Source organism: Protopterus annectens, chromosome 6.part0, assembly GCF_019279795.1.
Source record: "Protopterus annectens isolate FY-2018-M chromosome 6.part0, PAN1.0, whole genome shotgun sequence".
Lineage (NCBI taxonomy): Eukaryota > Metazoa > Chordata > Ceratodontiformes > Protopteridae > Protopterus > Protopterus annectens.
Window position 1 is genome coordinate 843,588,693 of NC_056737.1, and position 19,426 is coordinate 843,608,118.

General features: G+C 41.1%; 1 protein-coding gene across 1 annotated transcript in view; it reads left to right on the top strand.

Annotated features, from left to right (window-relative positions):
- LOC122804078 (tumor necrosis factor alpha-induced protein 2-like) overlaps nucleotides 1-19,426 on the top strand; it is a 284,869-nt gene that overhangs the window by 242,216 nt on the left and 23,227 nt on the right. The window contains exon 6 of the mRNA XM_044073737.1: nucleotides 85-206. Coding sequence (XP_043929672.1) covers nucleotides 85-206 — 122 coding nt within the window. The remainder of the gene's footprint in view (nucleotides 1-84; nucleotides 207-19,426) is intronic.

Consider the following 19,426-nt stretch of genomic DNA (forward strand, 5'->3'; position numbering starts at 1 on the left):
TTTGCACTTTCACAAAATTTTTATAAGTGAAATGTGAGGTTTCTTTTTCTTACAATAAATACCATTCCTTTTTGCATTGTATAGAATGATGGGGCTATTTTGCCAAATGACCACTTGATGGATGTTGCTGAAATAATCAAGACAAATGATTGTGAAGCACTTAAGCTTCTTGTTGGAGTCCTAAAACACAAAAACCCACATTTCAGGTACAGTGAAAACATTCCTTACTTGTTTAATGTATGCGGAAAAACATATTTATGTCTTCTTGTACATTTAAATCAGTAGTAGGCAATAGAAATGAGATTTCTTTTCAAGACGGATGGTCTCGCTCTCCATGATATATTGAAGAAGTCTGGAATCTAGAAGGACTGTGGAGCATACTTTCAATTCTTATATGTAGAGTGTAGTCAGGTGAGGTGGTCTGGGTACCTAGTAAAGATATCCTCTGGGGGTCTTCCACAGAAAGTGTTCCAGGCATGGTTTACTAGGAGGAGGTACTAGGGCAAACCCAGGGCATGTTGGAGACATTCTGTCTCTCAGCTTGAGTGGGACTGTCTGAAGATCCTAAATAAAGAAGTGGAACTCTTGTTTAGGATAGGGAATCCTGGTCTAACCTGCTTGGTTTCCTACTATTTTATCAAGACATGCAGTTTAGAAAATGATGATAGTGATACCTTGGATAAATGGATATTTCAGTTGAAAAAATCACTACATACCTGAAGATGAATGCTTCCATTTTATTTTACGTTTTAAATGAAGTAAGTGTGTGTGTGTGTGTGTGTGTGTGGGGGGGATTAATGTATATATACACACCTACACACATATACCCAATGTTATTTAACAGTAAGAAAATTGGCATACATAAACTCAACAGGAAAACATCGACACTGCACCAAATCAACAGTGCTTAATATTGACTGACATTCCCATCATGGTATGTTCCTAAAAGTGCTAATTTTTATGTTTTTACAGGGGGCAAGCCCCACTACACCCCCCTCCCTATTGTGGACTGCTCCCTCTACACCCACACTACTTATATATACCAACTCCTTGATTAAACCAAGCTGTAAAAAGAGAGAAATGACCCAAAGAAGGGGAATCATTTCTGGCACACATTTAGATACCACACTACAAATTATTTACAAACAACAGGTAAATGAGGAGAGTACTGCTGGTGCACACTTAGACATCGCATCGGTAATGACTTACATTCACAACAATACTTGGACCTAACCGTTGGTGCACACTTAGACATCGCGTCGGTAATGAGTTACATTCACAACAATACTTGGACCTAACCGTTGGTGCACACTTAGACATCGCATCAGTAATGAGTTACATTCACAACAATATTTGGACCTAACTGCTGGTGCACACTTAGACATCGCATCGGTAATGAGTTACATTCACAACAATACTTGGACTTAACTGCTGGTGCACACTTAGACATCGCAACGGTAATGAGTTACATTCACAACAATACTTGGACCTAACCGTTGGTGCACACTTAGACATCGCATCAGTAATGAGTTACATTCACAACAATACTTGGCCCTAACTGTTTTTCCTTTACTGCTGTTTAGTAGCAGTACCTCACCATCACCTGTATAACATCACACTTACATTTTTGACAGTCAACCTTTTACATATCCGACATTATTATGTCGATCACGTATGTGTCAACATTCTTACATTTATTTATATAAGTGTGTGTGTGTGTGTGTGTGTGTATACATATATGTTTATATATAAATGTGTATGTGTGTGTGTGTGTGTGTGTGTGTGTGTGTGTATATATATATATATATATATATATATATATATATATATATATATATATATATATATATATATATATATATATATATATATATATATATATATATATATATATATATATATATATATATATATATATATATATATATATATATATATATATATATATATATACATACACACACAGACACACACACACACACACACACACACACACACACACACACACACACACACACACATGCGTATATATTGATAAGTCTGTTTCATATACTGTCCCCAGCAATATATGCACATAATACAAAATTAGCTAGCATGGCACATCTGCCTAATCTGGATAATACTGAGCTGGACAGTTGCAGAGATGTGCAACATGGAAAGTACTATGCTTAAAACACTTCCATCATTTCTTGTGGTAAAGGAAGTCTTTATTCATATGTATTTCTGAGACAAAAATACAACAGGCTTGATGATTTTTTTGTGGGGATGCATCATGAGCCAAAAATGAACCTTTTGAAAATCATATGGAAAATATTTACTGTTTCAAGAGTTGTAGACATTAGAGGCTAAACCAAGGAGTGGATTTCCTTAAAACTCTGACCAAATATATGAAATATGAGTGCCATAATGACAGATGCCTTAACATCATTGTATATTATAAGACTTGCAACACATAGCTTGAGTCATTGGTAACCTTAATTTGTTTTACCAAAAAAAGAAATAACTTAAGCATCTCTTGTTCAGCACATCTGATGGGGTGACAGCTGGATGGTGGTCTTACACATCATGTCAGCTACTTGGTCATCATTGCTATTGTTTTTCATACACTTTTTGATGTTCTGTGAAACTCTTGCATGGCACTTCAAGTACAGTTCATGCACAAAGTCTGAAACTTCTGCTTCTTTCTGCATGAACACGTGTGAGATTCTTTGAGAGTCTGCATGACTACTAACAGTGCTGGTGGCAGACATACTGTCTCTGAAACCAAAACAGGATTCGGGACATGATGGCACTAAGCAAACCAGTAACTCTCCAAAGGAATAAACTTCATCCTGCACGTGTCTCACACTTTGCACTGAAAGTAGTGACCACATGAATAAAAGTGCAGGGTCTGTGGAACAAAAAATACAGACCAAAACATATATACTAACTGAGTTTAACTGGGTTTTTAACTTTTGGCCCTCTCTGCAAACTTTTAAAAAGCATCAGAAGTTGGAGTCCTTCTCCAGGTCTAGGAGAGGCTTTTTCTAGTACCATTCTCCAGGGGCTGCTGGACCCTAATTCTTCTTCCTCCTAGTCATGTTAAGCTTTGGCAATCTACCCATACAGCTTAGGTTACCGCTACAGTGATCCTTATAAAGAAAACAGTACAGATGTGAATGTAAACTTATCATAACAGTACATGGTTGAATGATCACTGCTGTGGTAGTCACAACCTCTCTCCATTGCCCTTATTTTTGCATGCTTTTTATGCCAGGGTGTGGGCTTTTATTGTTACATTCTAAGCATTGCTCAATCATAGCTTTAGCCTCCATCTCTCTGTTGTCATGAAAGTTCTGAAGGGCCCGCTGCCCAAGCCTGCCTTTTAAAGAGGCCAGCTTGAGCTAACTGTTTGGAAGAATAGAAGCTAACCTGAAAGCTTTGAAAGCTGTCCATCTGTTATATCTTTAGCAAGATATAACTCAAGCAGCTTAGGCTACTGCAGCAGTAATACTAGTAAAAATGCTAAAAGTGCCTAAAAGGTTTAAAAAGTATATCAACCAGGAACTTAGTTGAAGAGTTTGCAGACTGTGGTGTTTCAAACTCTTTCTGTATTGGGTGAGTAAATCCAATCTGTGAGGAAGCTTGTGGCAATTGCCCTTATGTAGATTGAAATGGAGGGAGAACCACTGTTGTCTTGGCCAAAAGGGAATCACCACCACAATTTCTGAGTAGTTCTTCTGAATCTTTAGAAGAACCCTGGATATCAGCGAAAAGGTGGAAAACATATAGGAACATTTCCGTTCATGGGAATTAGAATGCATCTGCCTTCCAGGCCTGTTTGTAAAGAGTCACAGTGCGCAATTTCTTAAGACATTTGTTCTGAAAGGAGGCAAACAGATCTACTTGAGGTGTTCCTCATGGATGGCTCGATTCTTTGAAGACCTCAAAATGAAGTTTCAATTCGTGGAGGTCATTCTTGGTCCTACTGAGCAAGTTTGCAGTAAAGTTTTTTACTCTGTTGGGATGTATGAAGTTGGAAAAGTCAAATTAAGCTCAATTTTTACCTTCCAGACTATCATACCCTGTCGGCACAAAGCGTAACTTCTGGCACTTCCCTGTCGATGTTTATGTACCACATCACTGTGGTACTGCCTGTGCACAGTAGCAAAGGTCCTGGGTACCAGCAAATATTTAAGGTCTTTAAAGCATAGATAACTGCAAACATATCTGTGAGATTTATGTGCTTCTGTCTACAGCATTCCACAGACAGAGCTTGCACTTTTATACCTTTTGAGACTGTTTCCCATGCCAGGTCTGAAACTTCTGCCATGACAGATTTAAGGGTGTTCATAAAGGAGAGTAGGAGTCCTGAACTGGCAGGGATCTGGTCTACTCATCAAAGAATCTCCCTCTTTAGAAATCCCAGAACAAAGAATCTGAAAGAAAAAACAAAGGCGTAGATGCTGAGTCCTGAATGACCAGTGTATTTTCCTCATATGTAGCCTGGCCAGGGCAAGCATGGGCCACATATTATCTCAGGTACACTGAGTAACTTCCTTGAAGATGTGTAGTTTTACCTGGAGAAACACAAGAAAAAAATTGCTGAAACATGTCTACTTTTCCTGGAGAAAGAAAGTCTATTCCTAGGGCCAAGTGCAACAAACATCCTAGAAAAAAATCATTCTGTTTGATGGGATTAGATGGAGACATCTGCAGGTTGGTTTGGAACCCTAGACTGAGTAGAAGTTTCTGAACAACTGAAAAAACTCTTGACAGCTGGAAAGAAAAAAAATCTGAAAATATAAGACAATCATTTAAGTATAGAAAAATGCAAATGTCTTCAATTCTACAATGAGCAATGACTGGAGCTAGGCATTTGTGAATACCCTTAGTTCTATACATAGACCAAAGGATAACACAGATAACTGATAATTTGAGCTAGACCCAATAAATCTTAAGAAACACCTTTAGATCCATCTTTACCATGAAACTAGAGAGGAGATTAGATATACATGAGACTGAAGAGATAACATTTTGAACAAAAGAACCTTGACAAAACAGGTTCAGATATTTAAGATTTAGCACAGGCCTTCTGTCTTGTGCACTAGAACAATCCTCAAATAAAAGTCTTTGCTTAGGAGGTAGGAGGGCACAGGTCTAATGCCTCTGTGAGAGAGCATGTAGTGCAGGATGGAAGGAAAGAAAGAGGTGTGGTTCCCCTGACAAGGGTAATCCCCTGGAAAACAGGAAGGGATTTTAATTGCCAAGGGCACTCCAGCTTGATAATTCCCAGAATGCATCTTTTTGAAAACTATCTAATGCAAAAAATGGAAGCTGAAGTCTGAAGGACTTTAAACGTTTATCAGAGTGGGAGGGGGAAGAATCTGAAAAGATGGATTGTTATGCTGACAGGGAAGGCCAATTTCGATTTTTATTGGATTTTCATTTCTTTTTGATCCTCCTTGCATTTGCTTTGTAAAGGTCCGTTTTACATCTTGTCATTTAAATTGCCTCCTTGAAAAAGAAGTTGAAGATGAGGGAAAAATAGCATTTGGTTTGAAGAAGCAGGGGTGAAAAAAAATTGTTGCATCAATTTTCTTCTTTCATCACACTTAAGTATCTCAGCTGCTTAAGGGCCAGTCAAAATTCTTTATCTAAGGAAGAATTTAAAATTTCAGATTTAACATCCTGAGGATAGTTTTGAGAAGAGAGCCAGGCAAGTCTCCTCAAACCTGAAGCAGCAACCTGAATCAGCTCTGGAAGAAGACAATAGCGTTATGGCTCCTTTAAAATATGTTTGGTCACCTGTATATCACAGTGGTATGGTATATCATAGAAGTTGTTACTGAATTCTTTACCACAGAAGAAGAAAGTTTAACCATCAGCTTCTGCATGTTCTCAAAATGTAACAATAAAAACGTTTAACTTATTAGCTTGTTAATTCAGTATCCTGAAAGTTAAAGTATTGGAAGAATGCGTTCTTGTCCAAACTATCAATTGCTTTCTCATCCTTGTCAGAGGGACTAGGATTACCATCAAAAACCTGTTTAGCAGCTACAGATCTGGACACAAAAGTAACCACCGGATCACTTTTAGGATTAGAAAGATGGTACTTATATGTCTGGGGTACCTTATATAACCTATCTGACTTCTTGGAAACAGAAAGTTGACAGTCAGGTGAAAAGCTGTGACAAAAACATTCTCTAAATCAGGCAGTCTAGGAGGGGTAGTTGCAGGTTTTGGCATTGTAACTGTAATAAATTATAATACATTTTCTATGCCAAGGGAATTTCAGACTGTTCCCAAAGAAAAACCTCTTTCATCTTAGTTTCAGAACAAGACATCTTCTCAGGATGGAAATGCGATACTTTCCCCAGAATCAGAGTCCTCAGATTGCTATGAAATTCTTGACATACAGTCAACCACTGTAATGTCGGGTCTCCTGATTGAACACCCATATCAGAAGAAGAAAGCATCCTTTTCCTTTTAGTGCTTGAAGTGTCTGAAGACACCGAAAAGGCAGAAATATGTTTCTTTGCAAATCCCAGTAAATAATCCCTCTCCATGAAATTAGTGACAGGAGTCTGGGAAGTTTGCTCACTTAAGTACACAGGTAGCACCATTCCTATCCAAGGAAAGGAAAAGACATTTGTCTTCCAGGCTTTTTTGCATGGAGTCCTGAAACAGAATTGTGCCAGTTGATTGTTTAGAGAGGAAGTAAAAAGGTCTACCCGAGGAATTCCCAGCAGACTGATCAAATCTTGGGAGACCCCCTTATCTAGTTTCCATTCATGAGGATCTGCCTCTGTACTGCTCTGCCACACAATTTTGCTCTGACAAAATGCAAAATGCCTGAAGAGTGAGATTATGCTGTAAAGCTATATCTCATGGTAACATGCCTAGCCTGCAAAGGGGGTAAGATCTGGTTCCCCATTGCACGTTTATGTACATCACTGTAGTATTGTGTGTAACAACTAGATGAGGTCCTGAGCACCACAGATGATTCAGAGAGTTGAGAGCCTTTATAACAACTAGCATATCTATTGTGTTATGTCTTTGGTCTGTCCTTCTTGTCCCACTGACCTTGCACTTTTATTTACCTTGCCTCTGCTCCTCAGGAGACTTTCAAGATGTCTGTAGTCACTGCTTTGGAACAAGAGAGAAGAATGGGAAACCTGGATTCAGGGATATTTGATGTTTCCATCAAGGAATTTCTCTTTTCAAATATCCCGGAACTGGAATTTGAAAAGACAATGGGTGTTCATGGTAGGACCAAACATACTTTAGGTACTACTGCATCATTCTCATGTGGAGTCTTGCAAGAAGCATTATAATACTCATGAATGCCATGGCATCCATAATCCTGAAGTATTACCTCACTTTGACAGACGTTTAAGTGAAAAAAAATGGAATTGATCTAGATATAGGAACAGAAACCTCAGTCCAACAGGAACGGGAACATCCAGTCCTTATCACATCCACTAACTCTGTGTTCCTTCTTCTGCCTTCCTCTGTCTCCATTTAGTGGCACAAGACTAGAACACAACAATCTTTTCCTGTGGAAAAAAAGCTCTTTGCACAGAGGTGTATAGCAGTCATGCCAGAAACACAGTAAGGGTTGCCACCTTTTCAAATGCCCAAAGTGGGACATTTTTGTACAAATGTCAGATTTTTGCAGGGCAAAACATACTCATGGCCAGTACAAAGGCCAGAACTTCAGGTTTTTGACCAAATAAAAGCTTATTCTTATAGCATTTTAGTTGCTTATTCTGTTTCTTATAACATTTAGGTGTTTCAGATACAGAATAACTGTTTTATGCAACTATTATGTAAAATATAGGAAATATGTTTGTCCTAAAATCTCAGGACATTTGCCATTTTTTCGATTTCTTTGCAGGACACAACTGCCCAAAGAGGGACTGTCCCTCGCAAAGTGGGACAGGTGGTAACCCTAAACACAGTCCTGTGTGATGGAGTCAAAAAGACTTGTCTTCTCTTGGAATCTCGGCCTGTGTAACAGATCATATACCCAAATGAGAGATTCCAGACACTTTGTAAAAGAGTCTACAAAGATATGTAAGTTGTCTAAATAAGGAACAATGAATGTAGCCTATGGCCTGCAATGAGTTATGACAGAATGCAAACACTTTGTGAACAGTCTCGGAGCAGTGGATAGCCCAAAGGGTAAGGCAGAGAGAACTGATAATGTGGTCCAGACACTGAAAAACTTAACAAATTCCTGAAGAACAAGAATGTGACAATAAGCATCTTTTAAATCTAAGGTTACTAAAAAACCCAAATAATGAAGAAGGGGTAGCAGGTTGTGAATGAAAGTATTTTGAACGTGGACACTATCACAAACTTATTCACGAAAGAAAGATCCAGCACTGGTCTTCAGGGATTTTCCTTCTTTGGCACTAAAAGCATTCTTGAATACAACCCCTTTTGCCATCTGGGAAGGAGGAACTACTTCTGTCACCCCCTGAGACAAAATATGTTGTAGGATAGGAGGGAAGAGGGATTTAGTCTGGTAGATGAGGAGGAATCCCACGGAAAGAAAGAATTTCTACTCACAGCCATTGTTATCCTAGATGGATCTCCTTCAGAACCTATATCTTGCCAAAGACAGAAATGGAGATGGCAAATTATCATCCTGCTGTGATGGCAAAGGCTGCTTAGTTACCTTTTTCTTTTTGTGGCTGGAAGAAGGGCCAGCTGAGGGATTGGTAGTTTTTCCATGGTCAAGCCAAAAATGCTGTTTGTTTCCAAAGGGAAGCTTAGCTGCAAAAGTTGGTAAAACAGGAAATTTGCAAAAAAAGTCACTTTTCCCCACATAAAAATACAGTAAACGCCACTTTAAACAGTTTCCCTAGACTCTAAAAGTGAAATAAATGCTGTTTCTTGAAAGAAAAACTGTTTTTTAGCAATTTATAAGTAAAAAGTTATATACTTATTATAACAATAGATCAATTTTGTCTTGTTCTGTCCATCTCAGCCTATTGCTGTACAAGATCCAACTTGGATCCAATGTTGGCACATTCAGAATCTTCAGTCTTTGAGCGCTTCATTCTCCACCCATAATGCCCTGCACTAGCAGTATCTCTTCAGAATGAGTTTGCCTTATTCAAGAACTTATAGAAGCTTTGAAAAATCCTAGGCCTCGCCAAACAGATAGGAAAAACAGGAAAGGGCCAGGAAATTATATAGGCCTCCCAAAGGAGCACTATGGCATTGGTCTACCCAGTCAGCCAGGAGAAGAACTAACATGACACATTTTGGTAGGGGGGAAGGAGGAATGGTTGGTTGAGATGGATGGAAGAAGACAACATGCATCTATTGTTATGATAAGTACACAACTTTCATATCCAATGTATTTTTTCTCTCTCTCAACCTGTGGGACACAGTCCCCAGCTAGTAAAGACCCCAGGCCAAAGGAAGATCTAGCTTTAGACTGTACATCTAGTTTCTAATTGCTCACAAAAGTGTGAATGTTAAAGTTGGAGGCCTGAGCAAAAAAAGCAATAGAAGTAGCAACTGCTTTAGTAGAATGAGCTTTAGGTTTACTAGATAAGAGAATTTCCTTTAAGAAGTAGGCAAAGGAAATGCAGTTGGAGAGCTATCTGGACAGAGTCACTTTTGAGACAGGTTTGCCCTGTTGAGATTTGGAAAATGAGACCGATCTGGTCCGACTTTACTAAATTCTTAGTTTTATACAAAAAAAATCTCAACATCCAATGAACATCTAGACAGTGAAGTATTCTCCCTTGTTACTGAAACTGGAGAAGAAAATTGGTAAATGTAGAGATTAATTCAAATTCGATTCCGAGGTCATCTTAGGCAGAAAAGATGGGTTGGTTCTAATAATAACTCTGTCCTTGTGGAAAACTTTTATAAGTTGGAATGGAAGATAAGGCTTAAAGCCCTCAAACCCTTCTTGCTGAAGTGATGGTATCCAATGATAGTGCATTCTGAAACAAGATTTTCAGAGAAACTGTAGTAACAAATTCAAAGGAAGGGGTCTGGTGAGAACTTGTAACAGTAAATTGAAATCCCTTGAGGAAATGGGTCTTGTGCTGAAGGTCTGAGTAGAAAAGTACCTTTCAACAAAGTTTTAGAATGTTTCAAGGCTGCAGCTGGTGTGTTTTCCATTCTAGTATGGAAATTGGAAATGGCAGCCAAATGAACTTTAATAGTCGAGTAGCGTAGACCAGAATGAAAAAGATCTACCAAATAATCAAGAATACCATCCAAGAGGGCAGAAAGGTGGAGATCTAAATAGAAAATCTTTTGCATTTACTCTCATACACCTTCCTAGTGGTAGGCGTCTGGGAAAAAGACAGGATGTGAGTAACTCTTTCTGAAAGCTTGGGATCTCTGGTCATCATCAGAACTGGGGGAAACCAAGTGGTCAGTTTGAGGGACTGAAGGCTTGGGTGAGATTGATCTGAGGGGTTAAAAATTGGACCTGGAATGGGGTTGAGGACCCCAGGGAGGGTGCAGATGAAGCCACAGAAGGAGAAACCAAACTTGTCTCAGCCAAAAGGGGGCTACGGTGGTCACGGTGGTCACAGTCATTCTAAAGTGGACATATTCTGGAGAAAATAAAAGTTGTGTACTCACCATAACAATGCATCTGTGTTGTCCATTTTCATTCTTCTTCAATGAATGGGTCTCAGGTCTGACTAGTCCGTTTTTCTCTATATTCTTGGATCCAACTCTCAAGCTCTTCCCTTTACTTATAATACCCCAACTACTGCATCACCTCAGATCGAGGTTTGCAGTTCATAGGTTAGTACTAAGCTAACTACCCTTGCAAGCCATTTTAAGCCTAGCCAATTATCCCTTGTGAGACTCAAAACCTGCACCTTGTGTTTGTAAGGCAAACACCTTAACCATTAGGCCACCCTCCCAACCCCTACTATATATCAATCTAGAATACAAGTTATAATAAGAAAGAAAACAGTATAGTTACTGAATATGGGTTCAAACAGCAAAGTACAGTTGTGTACACTTACCATAAATGTAGATGTTTGAGTGTATTTACTATTGCAGTCATTCACACTTGGGTTATCCTGCCAGGGGTAGCCCTCAGTCGGCCCGAATACGAGAGGCTTAGTATTTCTGCATCAGTTGCTGTTGCTCCAGGACTGACGTCAGGTCGTCAGTGGTATAAAATAGGCAGTCGACGCCATTACATCCGTTTTTCTTGCCCCAACTGTCAGGAGCCCCCAAGTAGGGAGCTAGGTTATGGTGGAAGAACACCACCAGTAGAAAGTAAATACCAAAAATTCCGTGTAAGGAGAGAGGAAGAGAGAGCGAGACAAGGGGGATGGAGGGTGGGAAACCAATACACTCTAACATCTACATTTATAGTAAGTGTACACAACTGTACTATGTTCTTCATGTTTCACTGTTGCAGTCATCACACTTGGGTTGATTCCCAAAGCTGAAGAAAAGGGTGGAGGCAGTCAAGAAGACTGGGGGTTGGCTAGGATGTCCTGCAAGACTGCTGTGGCAAAGCCTGCCCTGGATTTGGAGAAGATAGGCAGGTGGTAATGCTTGGTGAAGGTATGTACAGAAGCCCATGTTGTAGCCTCCAGGATGTCCCTGGTGAAGACCCCTTTGAGAAAAGCTGCAGAAGTGGAGGTTGCTTGGTGGAATGCATCCTGACCCCCTTTGGGGACAGTTTCCTTTGCTGTTTGTAGCAGAAATGGATGCAGTGTGATATCCATTTGGAGATTGTTTGTTTGGATATGGCCTTGACCTCTGCCCCTGCTGCAAAGCTGACTAGCAATTGGTCAGTTTTTCTAAAAGATTTAGTCCTATCCAGGTAGAATCTGAGCTGTGCACATCTAGAGAGTGCAAAATCCTTTCCCCCTTGTTTTTTGGGTTAGGGAAAAAAGGTGGGCAAATGAATGGATTGGTTGAGAGCCACACTGGACACCACTTTAGGCATGAAGGATGGGTTAGTCCTGAGGGAGACCCTGTCAGCATGGAAAAGGATGAAGGGCTCTACAGCCATGAGTGCTTGTAGCTCTGAAACTCTTCTAGCTGAAGTGATGGCCAGAAGCCTGTTTTCCAAGAGAGAAATTTTAACTCTGCTGAAGCTGCAAGCTCAAAGTGGGGGTATGGTGAGCTTTTCCAACACAAAGTTAAGGTCCCAAGCTGGGGTAGTAGCTCTTATGGGTGACCTTAAGTTGTTAGCCCCTCTTAGGAACTGTTTGAGAGGGTGTGAGAAGAGAGGTGGCTCTGTGCTGTAATAAGCAGAGATGGCAGAGGCATGAATTTTAATGGAAGAGAAGGATAGACCCCTGTGTAGTAGTTCTGCTAGGTAATCCAGGATGAGAGGTAGGGGGGCTGTGCTGTTTTGGCTCCCTTAGCCTGGATCCAGATGCAAAACCTTTTCCACTTGTCAGAATAGGATTTTGTAGTGCTGGGGCATCTGGCCTCATGTATAACATCCAGGACTTGTTTGCTTAGGCTGGCAGCTGGAGGAGAGGTCAAGGAATAAGCCAGGCTGCCAGGTTCAGGGTCTGCAATTGTGGATGTATGAATTCTCCATTCTTCTGGGTCAGGAGTGTTGGGATCTGAGGAAGGTGCCATGGTGGCAGGGGTGACAGGCTGTGCAGCAGAGGCTACCAGTGATGGCGTGGCCAGTCTGGGGCAATCAAGATTGCTCTTGGTTTTTCCTCCCTTATTTTGAGCAGTACCCTTGAAATGAGTGGTAGAGGGGGAAATGCATAGATTGAGAGGTTTACCCATTGGAAGGATAGAGCATCCACTTTCCAGGCCTTGCTGTGAGGTTCTCTGGTACAGAATTTGCTGAGCTGATGATTGGAGTGGGAGGCAAAGATGTCCACCTTCGGGGTGCCCCATTTCTAGGTTACAAGGTCAAAGGTTCTGTGGACTAGCTGCCACTCATGTGGATCTAGCAGGTTTCTGCTTAAGTTGTCTGCCAGAGAGTTTAGGGATCCTGGCAGGAATTGTGCTACCTGGTGTATTTGCATGGCTGAGGCCATGTTCCAAAGGGTCATGGCAAGCCTGTAGAGAGGATAAGAATGAGTCCATCCCTGCTTGTTGATATACCACATCACTGTGGTATTGTCTGTTTTGATCACTAGAGGCCCCAGGGAGATAGGGGTCTGAAAGCTGTCAGGGTGTGCTGAACAGCTAGCATCTAATTTTGGTTGATGTGCAGATGTATTAGATTTGGGCTTCAGTGGCTCTGAATGAACCTGCCATCCAGGTGTGCACCCCAGGTATAGTCTGATGCATCTGTGGTGAGGGTCTGGGTGGCATGGGGTTGTGAGAAGGAAAGGCCCTTGTTGTGGTTGCATGCTGCTGCCCACCAAAGAAAATCTTTCCTTAGACAGGGTATCATGGGTATGATAGTTTCCAGGTCTTGAGAGTGCTGACACCAAAGGCTTTTTCAGTACCATTGTAGTTTCCTCATGTGCAGTCTGGCATATAGAATAAGTAGAATGCAGGAGCCCATGAACCCTAGAGCTTGCAGGATTTTCCTTGCGGATAACTGGGTTCTGTTGGCTAGTTGACAGAAGTGGCCTGCCAGGTAGGCTTGTTTTTTTGGAGTAAGGAATGCCATCTGGGATGCTGTGTCCAGGCTTGCTCCCAGGAATACAGTTTTTTTGTGTGGAGACTAGTTTTGATTTCTTTTCATTGATTGTATACCCCAGGGAGGTTAGTAGGTCCTTTACAAAGGTCAGGTGCTGTAACAGCTTTTCCTGACTGTCTGCCTGAATCAGGCAATCGTCTAAGTAAGGATAAATTTGAATATTTCTTTGTCTACAAAAAAGCCATGGCTGGAGCCAGGCATTTTGTGAAAACTCTGGGAGCAGTGGATAAGCCAAAGGGAAGCACAGAGAACTGAAAGTGCATAGATCCTGCCCTGAAACGGAGATATTTCTTGCAAGATTCCCTGATTGGGATATGTAGGTAGGCCTCTTTTAGGTCTAGGGTGGCTAAGCACGCATCCTTGGAAGCTGCTGGAGGGTTAGCATTTTGAATTTTGGTATCACCAGAAAGGTGTTTAGAATGGATAGAGCAAGGATTGGGTGCCTGGTGCTCTCTTTTCTGGGTACCAGGAAGAGTCTGGAATAGAAACCTTGTCCCATCTGGCCTGCAGGAACATGCTGTATTGGCCTCTTGGAGAGCAGGGAATGGACTGGCTTTTTTGCCTCTGCCTACTGATTTGGAGGAAGATCTGGGAACCCTTTTGGGTTTGGCAGAGTGTGGAAATAAAATTTGTATCCCTGGGACACTATGTTGAGGACCCATCGGTCATTGGTAATAGAGGCCCAGTTGTTTGCATGGAAGGAGAGTTTTCCTCCTTGGGGCACAAGCAGGTGGGCAGAGGTAAGGGGTGGAGGTGTAAAGTCATTGTAAGTTCTTACCATAAGGGGGTGACTTAGCACTCCATGTTTTTGAAGAGGAGGAACTCCATTGCTTAGATATCTGCATTCCCTAGGACTGCTGTCTGGGGGGGGTCTGCTTCCCCTGGGTCTTGGATGAGCTGGCCTGGTGGGGGACGGAAAGGACCAGTGCTTGGAGGGGCAATGCCTAGTGAACCTCAGAGGCTGGACCTGTAAAATGTCTTTAACTGTCTGCATAGATTTAGCTTTTTCTTCCATCTTTTTTAAGACCTCTTCTGCCTTGGTGCCAAACAGATTCTTTGTTCAATGGTCCATCCAATAATTTTGATTTGACATGGTCTGGCAAGGTCTGTTCCTTAAGCCAAGCATGCCTTCTAAGGACAGAACCAGTGACTGCTGCCCTGCAAGATGCTTCTAGGGCATCAAAGCCACATTGCAAGGTGTGCTTAGTAACTTGGCTTGCATAATGCATAAGCTCTTGTAATTCTTTATTTTCTGCACAAGCAAAAAAGGAAGATAATTTTTGTTTGAGGAGTTCCATGGTATGCTGCTGCTATTTCAGCATGTGGAACTGACAATTTAGTGCTCTAATAGCAAGAGTTGCAGAGGCGTATACATTTTTACCCCATCTGTCTAAAGCTCGGGAATCCCTGTCTGAGGGGGAGGGATTCTTAGCGGAGGTTGCTTTAATTCCTTTAGGTCCTTGGGAGATGACCTCTGGGTCAGTAGTAGGATTTTTGAAAAGGAATTTGTGAGAGTCGGGGACTCTGTAGTACCTGTCAGGTTTCCTGGGAGCAGGAGGAAGGGTGTCAGTAGTCAAACTGGATGCCATAAAAACATCATCCACAACATCCAGGACAGGAGGAATGGCTAAAGGTCTGTGCTGTGGTAAATCTAAGAATTCCCTGAGTCTCTTTTTTTGACTGAGGAAAGTCCTGACATTCCCATTAGAAATGCTCCCTTAAAGTATGTAGGGTTTCCCCAAATGAGAAATCCTTGGGAGGAGAGATAGAAGGAATGGATTCCTCTGTATCAGAATCCTCATAAGCAGAGAAAGGTTGCATGTCTTCATATTCAGAAACCTCAGAGTCGTCAGACTCCTGTTCATACTGGGACAAGTCTCTTTTTCTTTTGGAAAGGGTAGCCTGGCTTCCCCTAATAAGCATAATAATGTCTTCTGGCATTTTAACTATTTGAGATTGAGGCATGGAAGCAGGTGCCTGAGCTTGGGTCATCAGTTTTTAGGTATAGTTCATACCCTGGGCCTTAGAAACCCTGTAGTTTCAGAAAGAAGTGAAGACACGAAAGAAGTCATTGGTTTGTGTTGAGTATCGGTAGTACAAAGAACTTTCTCAGAAGCCGGTGCCTGCTCAGCGGCTCCGGACCCATCCAAGGTAGAGACATCCGCAGGATCCTTAGTCGAAGAAGTCTTGCGGCATTCCGGACTTTGAATGGGTCTCTGTAGCAGCCTGTGAATCCACAGAAGTGGGCATCAGGGGCTGTGAAAGCACCTCACTGAGGACCAGAGAACTGACGACTAGCTTAACGGAAGCATCATTGGCAGTTATGGACCTGTACGGTCTGTCTCTGTCTTTATCCTTACTTTTTTTGGAAGATTGGTAGTCTGATTGCTTATCAAAGTCATATCAGAATATAAGGACTGAGAGGGAAAATTATTTAGCTACAATAAGGGCCCGACAATGTATAGTTCTGGCATTGAACAAAGCACAAAAGCGACAGCGAGGGACATCATGGTCTGGGCCTAAACAGGTAAAGCAGTAAGAACGGAAGTCTCGGTGTGGTATTTGCTTTCCACAGGCGAGACAATTGTTAATTTTTTCTGACAATGGTTAGAGCAAGAAAAAAGGATCCCCAATGGAGTACTTAGCTTTAGAAGACTTCAACTTCAATTCGGAAATGAAAACTCAGGTAGCGGCCGACCAGCATTCGTGTGAACTGCTTCTGCTTTGGGTTTCTCAGCAAAAAAAGACTGATGTAATGGCGTCAGCTGCCTGATTTTTTACAACTGACAACCTGACGTCTGTCCTGGAGTGACAGCAACCGATGCAGAAATACTAAGCCTCTGGTATTCAGGCCGACTGAGGGCTAACCCTGGCAGGATAACCCAAGTGTGATGACTCAATAGTGAAACACGAAGGACATCTATGGTTCCTAGCAAAAAACGTAAATCAGGTCACTCCCAAAGGCATGCATAGGGAGAAGGGGGGAGGGAAGTTGAAGAAGAATGAAAATGGACAACAAAGATGCATAGCTATGTTGAGTACATTACTGTTATATCTGATGTTGTCATTTTCATTCATCCCTCAATGATCCTCGGCTAAGATAACCTTGGGTGGCCCTCATGGAAGGATTTTCCAGAGAGCCACTGAATCAAATGTAGCCCGGTTTCTGGAGAAGATATCCAACTTGTAATGAGCAATAAATGTATAAGCATTAGACCAAGTGGCAGCTGCACAAATATCATCAATGGAATCTCTGGTCCAGAAGGCAGATGATGTAGCCATAGATCTAGTTAAGTGTTATGGTCCAAAGTCCTTGGGGGTAGAACCTGTACAAAGAACAGGAAGTTTCCCCTGTGGGAAATGCAAAGCATGTTCATTTATTGTAAAAGAACAAGTATTCATTCATCCCAACACTGGGAAGGAGTTTGTTCCAAGGCTATTTGCCACTTGTAACAGTAACACCTTAGTGTATTTAGCAACTTGCACACAGTGTCATGGTTTCTGTGTAGGAAAAACAATGCATCAGCTCAAAGGGTCTTGGACCATGTTAGCAATATAAGGAATAATGTTCATACTAATGCTTTGGCAGTACATACAGGCAACACAGGACATAATGTTTTTCATTTTAGAGTTCTTCAACAGGTTAGACCTGGCATGAAGATGTGGTGATACGGATAATTATCTAGAGAACTTGGAGGTGAAATGGATAAATAGCATTACAAGCCCATAGAAATCCAGGGCTAAATGCCAGTGTTCCTTTAAAGCCAGCATTAATTAAAAGATGCTGAATTTGATTTGTTAATTAAGAATAACGTGGTTTTAACTTGTATATATTGTTTGTCTTTTAAATTGTCATTTTTATTTGGATCTGAGGAAGCGGTAACCCCGCAAAAGCACTTATACCTTTACAATAAAAACTTCTAAAAATCAGTTTTGGAAGAAAAACGCTTCATTTGTCTCTGCTCAGCTTTGTTGGTGTGCTCACATTTTGTTTTTATTTTGGACTTCACTGTGTGTGTGAGAGCTACCTTTGGCAGGAGTGTGTGCTTTTTGTTCTCTGTGTTACCTTTTAGAGATTTTGACTAGGTTACACCTCTTAAAAAGCAAACATAGGAAATACAATATGTTATCCATTAGGCTAAGGTAACTTTAGATACTGGTTTTCCCAATTTGTTACTGGTAAAGGAAACAAAGTTAGTCAGTTTATTAAAATCCTCCATCCTATGAAGCTAAAAACAAAGTTGCCTATGTACAGCTAAAAGGTGAGGCATGTATTCTCCTTTGTTGTTAAAATTTGGAAAGAAGGCTGGAAATTGATAACTTGGTTGATGTTTGTTTCAGAGGCAATTTTGGGTAGAAAGGAGGGGTACATAATGTAATTCCATCTTTATGGAAAATAAAATAAGGCAGTTTTGAAGAGCGTGCTTGATGTTCAGAAACTTGCCTCATAGAAAGTAATGGCCAAAAGAAAGACTGTTTTCCAAGAAAGAAATTTGAGATCTGACTTAGCCGAGGGCTCAAAGGGGGGTTGGACCAAGCTCTGTAATACAATAGTAAGGTCCCAAGGTGGAGTAGGATCCTTTATCAGAGGTCTAAGCAAAAAGGTACCATTAAGGGATGCTTTACATATATTGGATGAAGCTAGAGTTGAAGCATTATCTCCTATGTGGTAGTCAGAGATGGCAGCTATCTGAACTTTCATGGTGGAAAAACTAGCACCACTTTGAAAAATTAAAGCAAGAAAAATCTAAAGGGGTTCCTATTTGAATGATGAAAACGCATTTTGTCGAATGCATTTTCGTCGACACATACAGAGCGAACAGGCAAAACAGCAAAGCGGCTGTTCAGTGAATTCTTTCCCTGGGAAAGAAGTTGCTTGACCACTTTGTTGCTTTGCCGTGTTCTGCAGAGTAGTGTGGTCCCTTGTCCGGTATAGCTCCCGAGCGTGAATGTGCAAAAGTTACTGACCTTAGGGTTAGGGTGCGGGTTAAGGTAAGTGCATATGTATGAAAGTGTTTATTGTTTTTTTTTTGTTAGATGTATGGTTGAGTTACGTGTGTATGTGTTTTCAGCTGTTTACTTTTGTTTTGCGGGGTAGAATTAGGGTTAAGGTAAGTGTGTATGTGTTTGGAACTGTTTGCGTGAATGTACAAGAGTTACTGACCTTAAGGTTAGGGTGAGGGTTAAGATAAGTGCATATGTTTTAAAATGTTTACTTTTTTTTTTGTTAGATGTATGGTTGGGTTACGTGTATATGTGTATTTAGTTGTTTACTGTTTTTTGGGGGGGTACAATTAGGGCTAGGGAACGTGTGTATGTATTTGGAAGTGGTTAATGTTTTTTTTTTTTTTTTTTTGGTTGGAATAGCTGTTCTGTGGTTTTGACATTTTCTGCTTTCGCTGAAAATGTGTCGATGAAACATCGTTCGCTGTTTTCAGCATTCGATGTTTCAATATAGACCCAATCTAAAGCAGTAGAGATAGGAGCAGTGAAAGGATCCAACTTTCTCTTGTGTGCCCAAAAGGAAAATCTCTTCCATTTACTTTTATAAATCTTCCTTATAGAAGGTTTTGGGGATGCAAACAAGATTTAGCAAACAGGAGAGGAAAGCCTGGACTGTCTAGACATCATTGGAATGGGAGAAACCATGTGGTCAGTCTGAGGCCTGTAATGTCCAGATGAGTCATCCCTGACAAATGTGATAGCAGATCTGGAATGGGGTCCAATGTCCAAGGGGGATATAGTAGGTGAGACCATAGAAGGGGAACCAAACTTACCAAGGCCAAAAGAGGGCAATGAGGATTATCTTGC